Source organism: Camelina sativa, chromosome 6 (genome assembly GCF_030686135.1).
Source record: "Camelina sativa cultivar CO46 ecotype springtype chromosome 6, ASM3068613v1".
Taxonomy (NCBI): Eukaryota; Viridiplantae; Streptophyta; class Magnoliopsida; order Brassicales; family Brassicaceae; genus Camelina; species Camelina sativa.
In genome coordinates, this window is record NC_141885.1 from 398,841 (window position 1) to 416,592 (window position 17,752).

Sequence of the window (17,752 nt, forward strand, 5' to 3'; positions counted from 1 at the left end):
TCTCTTCATTACTCTAGTGGGCCGTCACCGTTTACATTACTGTTTCTATACGGTCGTCAACTTTCCACGTAACAACTACGTATACACTTGCGGTAGTTATTACTTTTTTCTTTTAAGTAAATGTAAAGAAACCAACCCGATCTTTAAGGAGGTCCGACGTATATATATGCTCACATGTGAGATACGAAAAATCTTTTTCTAAGGTAGAACAAACATTCGTCTAATGAGTAAATACGTCACATCCATCTCTGAGTGAAAAAACAGGAAGGGGCTATGTAGAAGAAAACTCTCTCTCCTTCTTATTGATTAGAAACTGATTACAACTCTTCTATTTATACAAAACTCAATAGTTTTTACCTAGTAAACCTAAATACAATTGCCTATTTTAGTACAAGATATCTAGAATAAGGTAATACACAATATACGGCCCAATACTCCCCCTCAAGTTGGTGCATGCAAGTCACAAATGCCCAACTTGAACGTTAACCGTTGAAACGAAGCAGTCCTTAATGCCTTGGTAATTATATCAGCCGGCTGTTCTTCTGTACGAATGTGAACCATCGTCGATACACCATCTTGAACAGCATCACGAACAACATGACAATCCCGTTCGATATGTTTGGTACGTTCATGGAAAACGGGATTATTAGAAATGTGAATGGCGGCTTGGCTATCACAAAAGAGGCGTATAGAAGTTGACTGAGAAAATCCTAAATCGCCCAAAAGTTGTTTGAGCCACAAAACCTCATTCAAAACATTACGCATTGACCTATATTCAGCTTCAGCGGAAGATTGCGAGACAGTTTTCTGCTTCTTTGTTTTCCACGATATGGGGGATCCGAATAAAAACATAACATAACCACTGAGAGAACGGCGTGTGAGAGGACAAGTCGAGAAGTCCACATCACAATAAGCCGTAAGAGTCAAATCAGACTTAGAACTCAACAAAATACCCCGACCTGGAGCACTCTTCAAGTATCAAACAACATGTAAGGCTGCATCCCAGTGATCCATACGCGGAGACTTCATAAATTGAGAAAGAATGTGAACAGAATAAGCCAACTCCGGTCGTGTAGTAAGTAGATAGATGAGTCGGCCAGCTAACCGCATATAAGCCTCAGGATTAGGCATGAAAGCACTCTTACTTAAACCCAACTTGTGATTCTGTTCCATCGGTGTACTGGCCGGTTGCGATCCAAGAAGACCAGTTTCACCAATGATTTCTAGAGCATATTTTCTCTGAGAAAGATACATACCCTCAGAACTTCGGGCAATTTCAATACCAAGGAAGTATTTGGCTGGACCCAAATCTTTCATGTGAAAACATTTGCCCAAGTAATCCTTAAAACTTTGTAACATGCGTGTATTATTCCCTCAAATAAGCAAATCATCAAAGTATACTAGAACCCGGAGTTCAACATCAGCACGCGAGTAAGTAAACAGAGAGTAGTCGGCATATGAGTGAACAAAACCAAACTGTGTCAATGCCGAGGTAAGCTTATCAAACCAACAATGAGAAGCTTGCTTAAGCCCATATAACGATTTCTTGAGTCGACACACCTTGTTGGGATTAGAATGACGGAAACCAATAGGTAATTTCATGTAAACCTCTTCTTCTAGGTCACCATGGAGAAAAGCATTATGCACATCCATTTGGTGAGCTTCCCAATTCTTTGCAGCAACAATCCGCAATAGACCACGCAGAGTGGACATTTTAACGACAGGGGCAAAAGTTTCATTATAGTCCTCCCCCTCAATCTGACGATTACCACAAGCAACTAAACATGCTTTGTACCTTTCAATAGAGCCATCTGCATGAAATTTGATTTTATAAACCCATTTGTTGGCAATAGCCACTTTGCCTGGTGAAAGGTCGGTGACATCCCAAGAATCAAGTTCTTCAAGAGCATCAACCTATGTTCCCATGGCGTTAGTCCATCGTGGATCTTGAATAGCTTGTTTGTAAGAAGTCGGCTCAATAGCCTCAACAAGCGCAGCTAAAAACACTTGATGAGCAGTAGAGAAATTATCATCAGAAATATAATTTGTGAGAGGGTACGGTGTTTTACCTTGGACCGGTGTCGAGGAAGCCGTATCGTAGTCGGATGGAGCGTGATGGGAGTCTTCTAAACAATGAGCATTGTAAGTAACATAACCATGTAACCGAACCGAGGGATACTTCATACGTTTACCTACGCCTAACTCTTCTGGTGGTTCCGGTGATGTGTGTAAATCGACAATTGGAGACTCCTCTTCCTTCACGATCACGGGAGAAGATGGTTCTGTGTCAACATTTTCTTCCACAACTGACAGTGTTGTATTTTCACTGGCAACCAATGGTGTTGTATTTTCACTGGCAACCGACGGTGTTGTAATTTCTACAGGAGGATCAGATGGAGAGTCATCATCAGGACTCCCCCTTAAGATAGAGGTGGATTCCGGTGTAAGAACCCAATCATCATCTACACGAGTTGGACTAGTTAACGTGTCTTCTTCAAGCAACGTACGATTGGTGGCATACAGGAAAACATCCTCGTGAAAAACAACATCCCGAGAAACTAAAAATTCATTATCTTCAAGGTCATACACCTTCCAACCCTTCTTTCCAAAAGGATAACCCACAAAAATACATGAACGACTTCTAGGACCAAATTTATCTTTGTCACGCAATTTCCTATGTGTAGAACAAGCAGAACCAAAAACTTTCAACTCATCATAAGACGATTTCTTGTTAAATAACAACTCGTATGGTGTTTTCCCATGAAGAACTTTGGTGGGAGTTTTGTTGATGAGGTAGGCTGCCGTTAAAATCGCTTCTCCCCAAAATATGATTGGTAAACTTGCTTGAAAAAGCAAAGACCGGGCAACGTTTAAAATGTGACGGTGTTTCCTTTCCACACATCCATTTTGCTGTGGAGTATCAACACAAGAAGTTTGATGTATAATCCCATTCTCTCGAAAATAAGTAGAAAGACACATAAACTCGGTACCATTGTTGCTACGGACCATACGAACATCTTTACCAAACTGTTTCTTCGTGTACACACAAAAATTCTGCAAAACTTTCCAAACTTCGGACTTTTCAAGTAAGAGGTATGTCCACACTGCTCTAGAAAAATCATCCACAATTGTCAAAAAAATAGACCGCTCCACAAGAAGCAGGAATGTGATAGGGACCCCAAACTTCAACATGTATTAGTGAAAAAACAATCCATTGCTTTATTGTTATTATCATAAAATATTTCTCTTGTCTGCTTAGCCTTACAACACACATCACAAGGAGTGGAGCTAGCTGAGTTTTTAGAATCAGAAAACATAGGTAAACTAGAAATAACTATAGAAGACGGATGTCCAAGTCTTCGATGCCACAAAGTCGAATCACGCTGCAACTCAACCTTATTAACCCGCACAACATCCTTGTTTTTAAGATAGTAAACCCCATCACGCTCTTCACCTCTTCCAATCAGCATCCTCGAAAAACGGTCCTGCAAAACACAAAAACTATCGGTGAACATCGCAACACATTTGCTTTGTTAAATAGCTTAGAAACGGATATAAGTGTGCAATCAAGGGTTGGAACATATAACACATTTTCAAGTGTTATATTATCTGAAACGTGAATCACACCCATGCTACTCGACATTGTTGTACTTCCATCGGTGAATCCGATCTTACATGATGACATGGACCCAACGTTTGTTAACAACGCAAGATTTCCCGTCATATGGTGTGAGGCCCATGTATCAAGAATGATATCCTCATTAATCTTACCAGAGAGTTTATCAGACGTGTTGAACCGTTTCTCCTTCGCCAATTTTTCTAGTGCTTTCCACTGTTTAGGGGTGAGAGACGGATACGCGGATGCATGAGGACTGGTGGCGTGAGCAACCGTCACATAACCACGACCACGACCTGCTGCTTGGAAGCTCGAACTTTGACCTCCACGTCCTGAACCATGACCTCCGCCTCTTCCGGACCGTTCGTTCCACCATTCTGGGTATCCAATTAACTCCCAACAGTAATCCTTCTCATGACCCGATCGCCCACAATGTGAGCAAAGGCTCCGTTCTCTGTTCCTGTTATTGATTTGGTTGAATTTTGCAGGAACAGATCTTGTTGCATAACTAGATGCCTCACTTGTTTCATGACCATTAAACGCAACAGGAGACTCAGCTTGCGGAACGGACCTTGTCGTGAAACCGACAACTTCATGTTTTTGTTCTCTTCTCTTGCTCGCTGCAAGTCTCTGTTCTTCTCTTATCACTTTGGCATAAGCTTGTGCCAAGTCTGGCATCGGCTCTGCATCAATGATTTGGCAAATCATGTTTCCAAATCGAGACTCATCAAGTCCCATGACAAACTGATGAACTTTCTTATCTTCTCTCTCCTTTGCAATTTGTGTAGCTGCTCCGCAGGTACAAAGGGGAATCGGACGATAACCTTGCAGTTCATCCCACAATACAACGAGGCGTCCGTAATAATCAATTACGGATTGGCCTTCTTGACGACAAGATGCCAACTGACACACTATTTGATGTACACGAACCTTGTTACCAACAGAGAATCGCTCCTTTAAATTCTCCCACAACTCTGCTGCATCAGAGACAAACGAGACCGTGGAACGCACTCGGGGTGTGATCGAAGTTCTCAACCATCCGACAACCATCGAGTTGACACTCGTCCACGACTCCATCTCTGACCCTGCTGTCATTGGTTTTATGATGGATCCATCCACAAAACCAGTCTTCCTTTTGGCTTTAAAGGCGTTGAGCATCTCCGTTGCCCACTCTGCATAATTCTCCCCTGTCAACTGAACAGAGGAAATCATCGACCCAGGGTTATCTCCGGAGGTCAAGGTGTAGGGGGAAACCTCCGTTGAATCGGAACCCTTTGCTATGATCGCTTTCTTGTCTTCACTCGACATGGTGTTTTAGATCTTAATTAAAAACCTTATTTAGACGAAGAAGAAAATTATAAAACGAAAAGATGAATAAGAAAGCTTATAAGAGTAAAGGATATCAGGCTTTTAGCTCTGATACCATATTAAATTTGGACTTTACAGTGGGCTTCCAACTCAAAACCAATTGGCAATGAGTGGAGAGACCCTAACCCTTTATATACTACTTAAATACTTTACATCTTTCCGGTGGGGGATATTTTACACTAACACCCCCCCTCACGCTCTGGCATGACCATCTGAAGCGTGGACATATGTAGGAACAACATCCACGAGGTGGCCCAACAAGCAAACTGCTCTGATACCATGAGAAACAGGAAGGGCCTAGGTAGAAGAAAACTTTCTCTCTCTCTTTTTTATTGATTAGAAACCGATTACAACTCTTCTATTTATACAAGACTCAATAGCTTCTACCTCAAGTAAACCTAAATACAATTGCCTATTCTAGTACAAGATATCTAGAATAAGGTAATACACAATATACGCAGAATATACGACCCAATACTGAATTCTGCTTCTGCATGCATAGATGGTTTTCACAGTTTGCGAGCCAATCCGGAACTGAAGAACCATCATATCTGAAATCCCATCAAGAATCTTACGTATATGATCGTAGGTAGACTCATATAGTATCTCTCCATACTCAGCATGATATGATAGTAGAGAGAGTTTCTTTTCGTGTACAAATTGAAAGGTATAGTTAAAATTGCGTTTACTGTATGGAATCTGCCATATTCTTTTACAAAATATAGTAAAATTACATTTCACAATCCGTTTTTTTTTATTTCCTTTTTGAATAAAATAATCCGATATTGCAGTATTATATTTCTGTTGTTTTATATTTCAGTACCTCTAAAGTCAACGTTATATGGAGATTATTAATTTAGCAAAAAGTCAAATATCTTTACTATTATAGCTTTCATCATTTAATTAAAAATAAATGAGAAAACAATTGTTTTGCAAAATCAACTTACATTCACTAATCAGTTGACCTGGCTTGAAAGTGATCATTTGTAAAATCAAAAAGCTGTCATCAAAATTTCCTAATTTGACAGAAGATAGCGTACGGAAAGTGAAACCATGATATTGACAAAGAAACTCTTATTATTAATACATAGACGTTTTGTATTTGAGAATTAAAATAAGTGTGATATTTCTTGAGGCAATTAGTTTTTGTTATATCTCCTGCTGAGGAGCTATAAAGATATATATTCTCTTTAATTTGGACCGATGTGGTGTCTTCTGCAAACACTACAAACTTTAAGTCAGGATACTTTACAAAAGCTTTAGTAGCTAGTGTCAATAGGTTTTGATCCCTTTTGTTATGTTGACGTATCAAAGTATTTGAAAAAGTATATGTTGTTAGGAAAAAGTATTTGTATTTTGTAGACATATTTTTAGGTTCGTATATCGTATTGTGGATGTCGGGCCCGGATGTTTTGCTTGGTTGATATTTCTATATATGGTTAGTAGGACGTAATGACGTGACTTTTTAGATAGATGATTTCTCGTTATGGCTGGCTCAGTCGTCACACTTTAAATGATTATTTAGTTTCACGAATCGTTAGATCCTCCCCTCCCACACTAACCATATATAAGTATATATAGGCGATCAAGATTACATTACCCAATGTTTGTGTGGGAAATCATACGATAAAAGTCTAGTCTCGTGAATTTGTTAATATGTCTTTAGATAATATTTACTCTCAACCTTTAGACATTATTAATTGATTAATTTTTCTTCTTAAAATTTCTCCGTCGTTAGGTGATGAGGCGATTACTAATTAATTTTCATGAGTGCTACCATTTCTTTCCCCACCTATTAGTATCTATCTATAGTTTCCATCTTACATTTCAAGTCCCCTACGTAGATGTGTATGCCTGCTCTATGGTTTATCTATCATCAATTGAAGTAGTTCATTTTCAAGTTGGCATTATTGTAGAGTTAGCTAACGGGCCTTAGACATTGACTGATAATAAAAGCCAAATACGGGCCAGTTTATTGAATTTCTTCCCTTTCTAATTGGGCTGATTAAGTAAGCAAGTCTACGGCGTGATTAGTTTTTCTTTTTCTTAACGACCCTTTTATAATTTGAGAAAATTTTATGAAAAATACTCGATCCGTTAATTATAAGCATACTGTATGCTATTACACTTAGATTGTTGATTTAAATAAATGAATTTTACATTACTTAGCTCTGCAAATTCAAGCTTTTCAACACCCCCCCCCCCGGTTTCATTTTGCAAAACACCAATATTATAATAATCTCCTAAAAATATATATTCAAATAAGAATTTCGTGTTCATGCCACTAGCAATAATTAGGAAAATAAATTTAATTTATTGACCTATAAATGCAATCCGTTTGACAGAAATGTATTATTTTTCTTCTTTTGTTGTCAATCATCGAAAACAAGCTTAAGAGAAAATTAATTAACAGAAATTAAAAGATTAAAATCTAAAACAGAGAGTTGCTTTCAGTTATAATTCTTTTTTGTTTTTTTTTGTTTTTTTTGTTTTTTTTGTTTTTTTGGGTGCAGAGAGAGACCAGAGAGAGTAGAGACGGACGGGGAAGAACAAGCGGGAGACTTCATCATGCTTGCAAGCAAAGTGTTCTCCTAATTCTTTTCTTTCATCAAAAATTAAAACAAATTAAATTAAAAATATATATATATATACAAAAAAAAAGCAAAATAAAAGTTGAGAACTCTCTCTCTCTCTCTCTCTCTCTCTCTCTCTCTCTCTCTCTCTCTCTCTCTCTCTCTCTCTCTCTCTCTCTCTCTCTTTTTTCTTTTATTATAATTAAAAGTGTTGGTTTCTCATTTTTTTGATTCCTGATTTTAGTTGTTAGTTCGATCTTTCTTCTTCAAAAATTCCCCAAACACACTTCTTCTTCATCTCTCTCGATCTTCCCCTTTTTTAATTCCGATCCTCGGGTTCATCGGAATCGTCTTCTACCACGAGATCATCGCGAGAGAGTTTGCCGAAACGGGTATCCATGGACGACGAGGTTGTTCAGCGAGTTTTCCAAGAGGGAGGTCGAGATTTCTTCCAGCAGCAGCCTTCTACTTCTTCTTCTTCTTCGTCTTCTTCGATTCTTCAATCTCTTCCTCTTCATGTGGTACGCTTCTTTTCTATAGATAATTTTTAGTTTTAGGCTAGTAGGAGGAGAACATAATCAATCATCGAGGTCCGTTGCTTACTTTTTTTTTTTTTTTCCTTGAATAGGCGTTCGATCATGGCTATTACCTCTTAGTTAAGTCTATTCAAGAACTTAGAGAGAAGAAGGACGGCATTGTTACTGTTGGTATCGGTGGTCCAAGCGGCTCCGGTAAATCAAGGTAAACTGATCTGAAACTGTTTAGGTCAGAGTTTTTTGTGATTTTTTTTCTTTGAATAGGCTCGATTTCATGTTTTTTTTTTTTTTTTTTTAATGCACGAAGCTTGGCAGAGAAAGTTGCATCTGTAATTGGCTGTACTGTTATTGCCATGGAGGATTACCGAGACAGTTTGGACGATGGAAATGAATTGGAAACATTAGATTTTGATGCATTAGTCCTCAATTTGGAGGTATCTTTGATCAAGAGGTTTGTTGTTTGTATTGTTCTGTAGAACGAATGACTAAGTTTGACTAACTTGGGGCTCTTTCTATTAATAGGATTTGATCAAAGGAAAAGATACACTTGTTCCGGTTTTTGATTTCCAGCAAAAGAGGCGTATTGATTCCAAGATGGTGAAGACGTCATCTGGAGTGGTAAGTCCCAAATTTTTGGTTTTGGTTTTGGTTTTGGTTTTGGTTTTGGTGTGGCTGTTATGCTTTATTCGTTTTGGGTTTATTGCAGGTTATTGTTGATGGAACCTATGCTCTTCATTCAAGATTGCGTTCCTTACTGGATATTCGGGTTGCTGTCGTAAGATTTTCTCCTCCACAGCAGTTATATATATTGGTCTAGCTAATGTGAAACCACGACATACCGTGAATATGATAATCCTTTATTCTCTCTGTGATTAGGTTGGGGGCGTTCATTTTAGCCTTCTCTCTAAAGTCCGTTATGATATTGGAGATTCGTGTTCCCTTGATTACCTTATCGACAGCATTTTCCCATTGTTTAGGAAGCACATTGAGCCCGATCTTCATCATGCACAGGTTGGTTTTTCTTCTTCTTTTCTTTCTCCATTTTTAGTGTTCAGAAGTTTGACTTCTCCGTTTGTTGGGAGTGTGCAGATCAGAATCAACAATAGTTTTGTTTCATCATTTCGAGAAGCCATATACAAATTGAAATGCAAAAGTGAGGTCTGTAGTTTCTTCCAATTATTTTGTTTTCCTCTCGGGACCTTGATTTATTTAATAATGTTTGCCACTTGACTTATTCATGTAACAGATAGTAACTTCATTTTCTCAAGAAAATGACGTGCAGAAGGATAAGTAAGAAGGGTTGTTCTAGTTATATGAATGGTTACTGGATCTTCATATACATGCTGACTTGGTTCCCTTGGTGCTGCTTTCAGTTTTATTGAGATGTACCTTAGACCTCCTTCGGCAAGCGAAGAGGCACGGATAAATGACTGGATAAAAGTTCGCCAAGCTGGTATAAGGTACTATCTGTCACTTGGAGACCAAAGGATTGTCGACAAGCATTTCATTATCCGTCCGAAAGCTGAGTTTGAGGTGAGTTATTACATGGAATTGCCAAGTTTTCAATTATTCTTTGGTGTTTCCTTCTTTCTAGGTCTGTAGGGTCCTAGCTCTTTATCGTTATGTTGAACTTTACTGTTTTGGTTCCTGGTCCAGTATTTTCCTCGATTTTGTTAATTTCCGATATTCTCTACTGAAGAGGCATGCCTATATTTTTGGAATCTGGTCAAGATGGGGGACAGTTTGCACACATCCTTATATTCCCTACTATCCTTCGGTATGTGACTTAATTTCTAATGTCTAGCAGGTTGGACGCATGACACTTGGAGGGTTGCTAGCTTTAGGCTACAACGTTGTTGTGAGTTATAAGCGGGCTTCAACTGCTGTCAGTTATGGTAATTTATCCCTGTCACGTGAAACGATCGATACACTTGGAGAGACTTTCCTGGTACTGAGAGGGACAGATAGGAAGGTAATAACCCAAAATCATCTCTAAGACCAAGCTCATTGATCTTCAATGCAGAAAAACTGTAGCACACGTTTTCTTTACTGATTTTTTTCCTCTCTGTCAGCAATGAGGATTTAGCTTATTCAGTATCCCTTTTGATATACATGTTTTAATAGATCTTTTTGCATAGAGTGTGGGAGCTGAAGCTCTGAGAATGGGTATCACTGGGCCCTGGATCACCAAATCATACCTCGAACTGATCCTCGAAAGTAAAGGTCAGTGAAATAGATATAGCATGTCTGTTTCCACTTTCGTCCTTTCTTATGCTCTGCAATGCAACAGAATCTGATATTCTGCAAACTAACCCATGTGCAGGTGTACCACGCTTGAATACACCTCCACTTTTGCAACCGTTTCCTGTAATTACCAACCAAGAGAAGCAAATTGTTGCACCAAAACCTATTCGAACTACCCCAAACATTGTTACCCGCCTTGAGGATTTATCGCAGCCTTGGACTCGATCTCCTACCAAATCTCAAATGGAACCGATGGTTGCAACTTGGCATTTCACCTCTTATGATCCACCTCATTCAGTAAGCTCTGCTGTAGGTATGCCCGTCTTTTTGGAAGATCGATGAGTTTGCATATCTTCACGTCTATGAAATGTATTTCAGTAGTATTATCGTGCATTTATGCCTAGGCTTTCTCATCAAGCAGCCACAGATTCCTCTTTCAGGGATAATATGCGGCTTGTTCCTATGCCTGATTCATACGACTTGGACAGAGGGTTGCTACTTTCCGTTCAAGCAATACAGGTAATGGGATTGCAAGAAGATAAGAGAATTCTTCTTCTGTTAAGTACAAAAGTTGCTTCTTCTTGCACTTGTTTTCTCTAGTAAGTTTTGCTTGTAATCATCAGGCATTGCTGGAGAATAAGGGACCCCCTGTTATTGTTGGAATAGGTAATATTGCTTGTTCGCTGTTTGTGTCATTTTTGTTTAGCCTACAAGCTATTTCCTATTCCTTATATTGTCACCCTGATTTCACTGTAGGTGGTCCTAGTGGGTCTGGTAAGACTAGCTTGGCTCATAAAATGGCAAATATAGTTGGCTGTGAAGTGGTTTCCCTTGAAAGTTACTTCAAGTCCGAACAAGTCAAAGATTTCAAGCATGACGACTTCAGTTCCCTTGATTTGCCGTTGCTCTCAAAGGTAACGCTTGGCTTTTGAACGTAAAAGGATATGGTAATCTGTCATCCTTTGGGTTAGTTTTATTAGAATTGAAATCTCTTTCTACTTCACTTGCAGAACATCGCGGACATAACGAACAGTCGAAGAACCAAACTGCCTGTATTTGACATGGAGACTGGCACCAGATGTGGCTTTAAGGAACTAGAAGTTCCTGAAGAGTGTGGTGTGGTTAGTGATCATAGTCCTTACATATAATATGGTGATTGTCTTTGCTGTTTTCCTAGCGTAGTTGATGATTTTTCAATATCACATCGTTTTTCAGATCATCTTGGAGGGGGTCTATGCATTGCATCCAGAAATCAGACAATCTTTAGACCTTTGGGTTGCTGTTGTAAGATACTTTTCTGCTTCACTGTTCCTTTTCTTCCATTTATAATTCTTTTATTATCAAGAACATATTGATTTTTGTTTCTCTTCATAAACCAGGTGGGAGGTGTTCATTCACATCTTATCTCTAGAGTCCAGAGGGATAAAAGTCGAGTTGGGTGTTTCATGTCTCAGAATGAGATAATGATGACCGTATTTCCAATGTTCCAGCAACATATCGAGCCACATCTAGTTCATGCACACGTGAGTACACCTGACTACCTTAGACTCTAGAATTCAGCTACTAGTATCGTTCTCTACAAATTTTCCTTCAATCTGTTACTGTTGGGTGTTGGCCTACTATTTTGTGATTTTATTAGCTTTTGAAAAACATAAATCAATCCCAATTCTAAAAAAATGTACTCAAGACAGGATTTCGAGTATATGATCTTTGTGTCCGTTACTAATAGTTTTCTCAAAAATACAGGTTAAGATTCGGAATGATTTTGATCCAGTTCTCTCTCCCGAGAGCTCTTTGTTTGTTTTGAAGAGCAATAAACAAGTAAGGATTAAAATATAAACACATTCTGAGCTCTCATAATTTACAGAAACACTCACGACTCGTCATGTGGTTGATAAGGTTCCATATCAGGATATTCTCAGCATCCTTGATTCGACAAAATTCTGCAGTTCCGTTCAGAATTTTATCGATATATATCTCAGGCTATCTGGGCTTCCTGCCAATGGTCAGTTGTCAGATAGTGACTGCATACGCGTAAGAATCTGCGAGGGCAGGTTTGCAGTGCTTATACGTGAGGTCTGATATTCATATCTGTAAATTCATAAATGCTTTGTTAATTGTTGAACTCATCAGTTCTTTTTCTAATGTCTCATGAATTTTTTCACATGTCACAGCCAATTAGGGAAGGGAACTTCATCATCCAGCCCAAAGTAGATTTCGACATTAGCGTAAGTACTGTGGCAGGTCTTCTTAATCTCGGGTGAGCAAGAAATCAAATAAGTTATTCTCTCTTTAGTCATCCTCAATAGTTTTCTGCTTTTGCAGTAGTAAACAGTTTTTCATCCAATCAGATTTCATCAGATGCTAATACTGTATATATATTCTCCATTCTGGTTTCAGGTATCAAGCAGTGGCGTATATCGAAGCATCTGCCTTCATTTACCAAGACGGAAAGGTGAATTTGCATTGCTCTTAGTTGAATATGCAAAACAAGCTTCTTGTGATTGGAAACCGATTTCGTATCTTTTTTTTTTTTTTAATGGGCTTTGAAGATTCTTATTGAGGTTGACCATCTCCAAGATGTGCCAAGTCCTTACATACAGATCAAAGGGGCAAACAAAGAAGCTGTGACAGCTGCTGGTTCAGCTCTCAAACTGGATGGTTCATACACAACAAAGGTTCCATTTCGAAAAACCTTTCGTTCTTGATCTTCACTTGCGTATGATACACAATCAATCTTAGTCGGTTTTGTGTTTTCGTGAATGAAGAGTTATCTTCAAATAGTGTTGGAAAGACTGCCACCAGTGCAGAGAAGTTCAAGTGGAATCCATACACAGCAAGCAGCACGGTTGCAAGAACTTGTGGAATTCATACAATCTCAGGTAATCAAAAGTCTCCTCAATCCTCTTCTCTCATTCCAAGTTTCGATGTCTCTCAAATGGTTCTCATTGCCTTTTAATGGTTTTGCATCAAAAAAGGGAAGTAGCAACAGTGTCTCGGAATCATCACCAAGAAGAGATGGTTCTTCCATAGACAACGTTTTGGAAGATATGCAGTCAAGAATTAAACGACTCGAACGTTGGCACACCATCAATACGGTATCGTTTAAGATCATCGTGTTAAAACACCAGTCACATCTTTGCTTTCTTCCTGTTTACATTATATGATGATAAAAAGTAACAAATATGGTGGAAACAGGTTCTATGGACATTTTTGATGTCTGCGCTCGTTGGTTACTCTCTCTACCAAAGGAAGCGCCACTAATAAAAAAAAATTCTCTGGTAATTTTCCTTTCTTCTTTTACTTATTTGCTTTTTGTCGCTTACCAAAAATAATCTAATCACAGAAAAAAAAAAGGGTCGAATGCTAACCTGTGGGAATATCCAATATACCCAAAAGCGTCTTCTTTTTGTATCACTTTTTGTTTACCGAGTCCCCCAGACATTGTAACTATCATTGTTTAGTATTAAAAAAAACTCACAAGTAAGCCAAAAGGGTTTTATTAGTCCACAATATTGTACTTTCACTATGTTTACTGTATCAGTATTAGTTTACATTTTTATGATATAAAAGCATGCTGTAAAAATTAAAGAATCCCTGAGACGTTATCAAAACACAAACGAAAAAAGCCTAACTCAAAGAGATAGATATGTTGGTTACAATCCCCTCCGATGTATCGAATTCCGGGGTCGTTCACTCGAAAGGCCTCTTTAAGGTATGATCCCCTTTGCCTTCAAAAAATAATATGCAACAACGTATAGAATCACAAACAATATTGCCAGTATCCACCACCTTGTTCCAGCTGCAATTTCATCATCAAAAACCACAGTTAGGTTTCTGATCGGAAACCATATTGTTAAAACGGAGAGTTAAAAGGAGATACCGTAATACGCACGTTTTTCATTCTTTTTTTCAATAACGGTTAACCTTGCCCTTGAGTCAAAAGATACCGACACTAAGCACCTGCAAAACCAAACCCAACATTCAAACTTCAGAATTTTTTTTTCTTATCTTTTTGCTTGTTTTGTAATCATTTAAATCGATAGTTCTTGGGTAAACACTTGAGCCCTAATGAGTACAGCAAAAACCTTGAATCAGGGGAGAAAGTCAGTGCTGTGACCAAACCGAGATGCGCTTTCTTGACAATTTGGTTAGTTTGCTTTCTCGTCGAATCAAGTATCAAAACATCTCCTTCAAGGGTTCCTCTGCAATTAAGAAAGAATCATGCTTACCGAAAAATAGTAATACTTCTTATCTGTTGGTTCTAAAAGTGAGAAGAAAGCTAAACTTACATCGCAAGCAGCTTCCCATCAGGTGAGACATTAAAGGCTGATATAGAGTTTTTTTTAATAGGCTTTGACTCTTTTCGTTTCCATGATTTTGTATCCCATGTTATAATACTCCCACCACGTTCTACGGAAACCAAATCAATCCTCTGTTGTTAGCAGCGACAAAAATAAGTAGAATTTAAAGTTCTATGTTCTCGCGTTGTCAGAATATAAGTTTACCAGTATTTGCAGCAACGTAAAGAACTTCATTGCCTGCACTGTCTACAGAAAATCTACAGGAGGCAAACATCTCATCCTGCATTTCAGTATTTCAACTCATCAGATCCACGACAATAATGTTGGAATTGTGTATATAAAAAGTTAAAAAGAGATACTAAGAGCAAAACCCAACTGACCTTCTCTTTTGATAGACTGGCAACAGCAGTTGAAGCATTCACTTCCCAAACCCGACAAAGTGGACCTCCAAGAGATACAAGAAATTTACCATTTTCGCTGTAAACAAATAATAGTTACTATCAGGATATCTGTTAACAATCACTGTTCGAAGATGACCCCTTTCTCATCAAGAGAATAGACCTCTTCCCAGATAACAAATGATTCCTTAAATGAAAGGAGAAAGCAGACCTGAAAGTTAAGCTTTTGACTGATGAATGTGCCTGAGACTCATTAAGTAACGAATTCATGCTGGGCCATTCAAAAACCCTCAAAGTCCCATCCTGTACTGCATCAAAACAAAATGAATAAGAACCACTACTAAACCTTCTTTCTCTGTTATTTTAAAAGAGAAGGAATCTAAGAAACTTTTTTACCTCCGCACCAGCAGCGAGCACAGACCCCTCCGGATTGAACGCCAGAGCCAACTGTTGTCCAACATCTTTTAACTCTTGAATCACTTCCTCAGACTCTTCACCAGCCTGATTATCCTCTCGTGGGCTCATAATGTTATCCCAACCAAACAGTCTATGTATCAAGAGAACAGCACTAGTTATATAACCACACCCCTTGAACTTTCTCTCTACTCCAAACCATAAAATCCAGAGACATAACTTATATCTCTATTGTATACAGAAAATTCAAACCCATATATGCTTCTCAAACATGAAGTCCCAAATTCTAATCACAAAAACCTAGAATCTGATGAGTTGTGAAATCGAATGAGAGAACTACTCACCTACAACTGTTTTGCAATGCACAGATAAGACCACCTTCGCGAGGATGAACAGCCATCCGGTAAGGTAGATCAGTGCCAAGAACAAGCCTACCCAGCTGAAATTGGATCATTCGTTTAAGTATCTGATCTAAACAAAGTAACTACAGATCATAGCACATGCACTTACAGGTTGTTCCGAGAGAGAGTTGATGTCGAGATCAACACGACAGATTAAGATAACATTCGGGATTCCGCTTCGTCCCTCTCCGCCTCCGCCGGACAAAACGATGCAGCTCCGAGACGACGACGAAGACTCATCTTCTTCGGAATTTTCCGGATCCATAATGATTCTAGATCTAACAGCAACCTCCGGGATCCAATCGGCGGCGTAAATCGGTACACCGTAAGTCTGCATATTCGACGGTTGATTCGTCTCTGTGCTTTGATTCGCCATTCTCCTTCTTCTCCTCTCGAGCTCAAGTGAGTCCTCCCCATCGATTCGTCCCCAAAGTACCAAAAGAGATATCATTTTTCACAACTTAATGGGCTAAGTCCAGGCCCATTATTGACCCAACAAAATATACAAAGAAATTCCCAAATAAATCTACACTGAAACCTTAGAATTCCGAACAATCGGAACGAAATGAAACATTTGATCCCAACGTTCATTCAGTCGCATTCTTGTGCAGAAAGTTCTGTAAAATAAATTTGTGTTGGTGATGATGTATGATGGACGTAAGTATCATCTGTTCCGGGACAAAGACATCCTCAGTTAAGTTACATTGCACACGACGAGTAGTTTGAAGAAAAATGCTAAAATAAGCAAGTCTCTGAGAGTCTCAGCTAGTGGGTTTATTGGTGGCGTTAGTTTTGTGTTCAGAGGAAGAATAATTTTACCCATCGACTAATTAACTTTGATTGAAAACTTTTGTTGTTTCTCATCATTTCTCCCCCTTATTGGATTTTGGTATTTATATCTGTCTTTATCTTAATGTCTAATCCTTGTCTTGTCATTTTCTTTTTTGTATTTTGTGCGTATATATATAACAAGCTAAAAAAAAAACTCTACTACACGGCTGATTACAAAGTATATGTTTGAAACAAAACAGATGACATGATCGATTTAACTGATAGTGTAAGATGTCGAAACATCATCGTCGAATTGTTTGCATATATATAACTACGAAGAAAATTACAGAACACAGACAGAGTTTTAGTTGCAACTTGCAAGTGTCATGGTATTACTCAATTGAAAAAACAAAATTTATATGTCCTAAAACCAAAAGAAAATGGCATACCTATATAGTATCTTGCTAAATTTGGGAATCTTTTCTTTTTTATGTGGTAAAAATAAATAATGTCGTCGCTGTTGCCAACCACTCTCTCTCTCTCTCACTCTCTCTCTCTCTCTCTCTCACTCTCTCTCTCACTCTCTCTCTCTCTCTCTCTCTCTCTCTCTCTCTCTCTCTCTCTCTCTCTCTCTCTCTCTCTCTCTCTCTCTCTCTCTCTCCATCTCAGTTGCACATGCAACACAGCCACAGCCAAAGCTAATTTCTAGTAAAACTCACATGATTATAATGAACTCTCCTATGTATTTCCAAAACAACCAGCATTCACTTTTTTTTTTACTTTTAAATAATTTATTTACACATGTATAAGTCACAAACTTAACAACAAATTTCCACTTAACTACAGATTAAGCTTTATTTAAATATTTTTTTTGGTATAGTTACGTGGGGATCGGATGGTGTCATCCACAAGTGGAGATCTAAATCTTATTATGAGACATCACCAGTCAACATTTTAAAATACTTGTAGAAAAATTATTGTTCCAAAATATGTGATTGCATTGTGTTAGGAAGCAATCATGCTTTGGAAAATTATAATGTTGTCATCAAAAATAATTACACACTAATTCTTTACCAAAGCACGTGCCGTTTCAAGATTAGCTATAAATAGAGAGCATGGAATCAACA

The 17,752-nt window shown here is 38.4% G+C and overlaps 4 protein-coding genes across 20 annotated transcripts; 1 reads left to right on the top strand and 3 right to left on the bottom strand.

Moving 5' to 3' along the window:
• Positions 1 to 1,914: 1,914 nt before the first annotated feature.
• Positions 1,915 to 3,192, bottom strand: LOC147942071 (uncharacterized). Its single transcript, XM_087455503.1, has one exon. It carries the CDS (start codon positions 3,190 to 3,192, stop codon positions 1,915 to 1,917), a length of 1,278 nt encoding a protein of 425 aa, XP_087311629.1.
• Positions 3,193 to 3,450: 258 nt separating this feature from the next.
• LOC109133252 (uncharacterized) lies at positions 3,451 to 4,924 on the bottom strand. Its single transcript, XM_087455504.1, has 2 exons — positions 3,772 to 4,924; positions 3,451 to 3,485 (listed from the first exon to the last, which is right to left on the bottom strand). The coding sequence occupies exons 1-2, from the start codon at positions 4,922 to 4,924 to the stop codon at positions 3,451 to 3,453; spliced, it is 1,188 nt and encodes a 395-aa protein (XP_087311630.1).
• A 2,565-nt stretch (positions 4,925 to 7,489) lies between these two features.
• On the top strand, positions 7,490 to 13,923 carry LOC104789906 (uncharacterized). Of its 14 annotated transcripts, none has more exons than XM_087455602.1 (26): positions 7,490 to 8,078; positions 8,186 to 8,298; positions 8,401 to 8,527; positions 8,616 to 8,711; positions 8,800 to 8,868; positions 8,970 to 9,104; positions 9,183 to 9,251; positions 9,340 to 9,383; positions 9,467 to 9,626; positions 9,901 to 10,065; positions 10,232 to 10,316; positions 10,417 to 10,650; positions 10,778 to 10,856; positions 10,961 to 11,003; positions 11,094 to 11,251; positions 11,348 to 11,458; positions 11,553 to 11,621; positions 11,717 to 11,860; positions 12,084 to 12,158; positions 12,237 to 12,413; positions 12,512 to 12,597; positions 12,738 to 12,792; positions 12,890 to 13,015; positions 13,106 to 13,219; positions 13,316 to 13,435; positions 13,536 to 13,923. In XM_087455602.1, the coding sequence occupies exons 13-26, from the start codon at positions 10,785 to 10,787 to the stop codon at positions 13,599 to 13,601; spliced, it is 1,416 nt and encodes a 471-aa protein (XP_087311728.1). In that variant the 5' UTR covers positions 7,490 to 8,078; positions 8,186 to 8,298; positions 8,401 to 8,527; positions 8,616 to 8,711; positions 8,800 to 8,868; positions 8,970 to 9,104; positions 9,183 to 9,251; positions 9,340 to 9,383; positions 9,467 to 9,626; positions 9,901 to 10,065; positions 10,232 to 10,316; positions 10,417 to 10,650; positions 10,778 to 10,784; the 3' UTR covers positions 13,602 to 13,923. The 14 variants fall into 14 exon arrangements, 12 of the variants coding, with proteins under 12 accessions (XP_087311728.1, XP_087311719.1, XP_087311721.1 ...); XM_087455593.1 differs by having other exon boundaries at positions 7,612 to 8,078; positions 9,898 to 10,065; positions 10,765 to 10,856; XM_087455595.1 differs by having other exon boundaries at positions 7,612 to 8,078; positions 9,898 to 10,065; positions 10,765 to 10,856; positions 12,249 to 12,413.
• On the bottom strand, positions 13,822 to 16,600 carry LOC104789905 (SEC12-like protein 2). 4 transcript variants are annotated; one of them, XM_010515566.3, is made up of 10 exons: positions 15,964 to 16,600; positions 15,798 to 15,892; positions 15,436 to 15,586; positions 15,251 to 15,342; positions 15,022 to 15,118; positions 14,846 to 14,921; positions 14,630 to 14,750; positions 14,426 to 14,542; positions 14,233 to 14,300; positions 13,822 to 14,139 (listed from the first exon to the last, which is right to left on the bottom strand). In XM_010515566.3, the coding sequence occupies exons 1-10, from the start codon at positions 16,303 to 16,305 to the stop codon at positions 14,048 to 14,050; spliced, it is 1,251 nt and encodes a 416-aa protein (XP_010513868.2). In that variant the 5' UTR covers positions 16,306 to 16,600; the 3' UTR covers positions 13,822 to 14,047. The 4 variants fall into 4 exon arrangements, with proteins under 4 accessions (XP_010513868.2, XP_010513867.2, XP_087311734.1 ...); XM_010515565.3 differs by having other exon boundaries at positions 14,221 to 14,300; positions 15,964 to 16,295; XM_087455608.1 differs by having other exon boundaries at positions 15,251 to 15,347; positions 15,964 to 16,288.
• Positions 16,601 to 17,752: the final 1,152 nt, after the last annotated feature.

Excerpts from the sequence above, each read along its gene's own strand:
- LOC147942071 (XM_087455503.1), bottom strand. The coding sequence starts at position 3,192 with ATGTTGAAGTTTGGGGTCCCTATCACATTCCTGCTTCTTGTGGAGCGG.
- LOC109133252 (XM_087455504.1), bottom strand. The coding sequence starts at position 4,924 with ATGTCGAGTGAAGACAAGAAAGCGATCATAGCAAAGGGTTCCGATTCA. Across the intron at positions 3,486-3,771 it reads CACGTCTGATAAACTCTCTG|GACCGTTTTTCGAGGATGCT; the intron begins GTAAGATTAATG and ends TGTGTTTTGCAG.
- LOC104789906 (XM_087455593.1), top strand. The coding sequence starts at position 7,956 with ATGGACGACGAGGTTGTTCAGCGAGTTTTCCAAGAGGGAGGTCGAGAT. Across the intron at positions 8,079-8,185 it reads AATCTCTTCCTCTTCATGTG|GCGTTCGATCATGGCTATTA; the intron begins GTACGCTTCTTT and ends TTCCTTGAATAG. Across the intron at positions 11,004-11,093 it reads CCCTGTTATTGTTGGAATAG|GTGGTCCTAGTGGGTCTGGT; the intron begins GTAATATTGCTT and ends ATTTCACTGTAG.
- LOC104789905 (XM_010515566.3), bottom strand. The coding sequence starts at position 16,305 with ATGATATCTCTTTTGGTACTTTGGGGACGAATCGATGGGGAGGACTCA. Across the intron at positions 14,751-14,845 it reads TTACGTTGCTGCAAATACTG|AACGTGGTGGGAGTATTATA; the intron begins GTAAACTTATAT and ends TGGTTTCCGTAG. Across the intron at positions 14,140-14,232 it reads TGAAAAAAAGAATGAAAAAC|CTGGAACAAGGTGGTGGATA; the intron begins GTGCGTATTACG and ends ATGAAATTGCAG.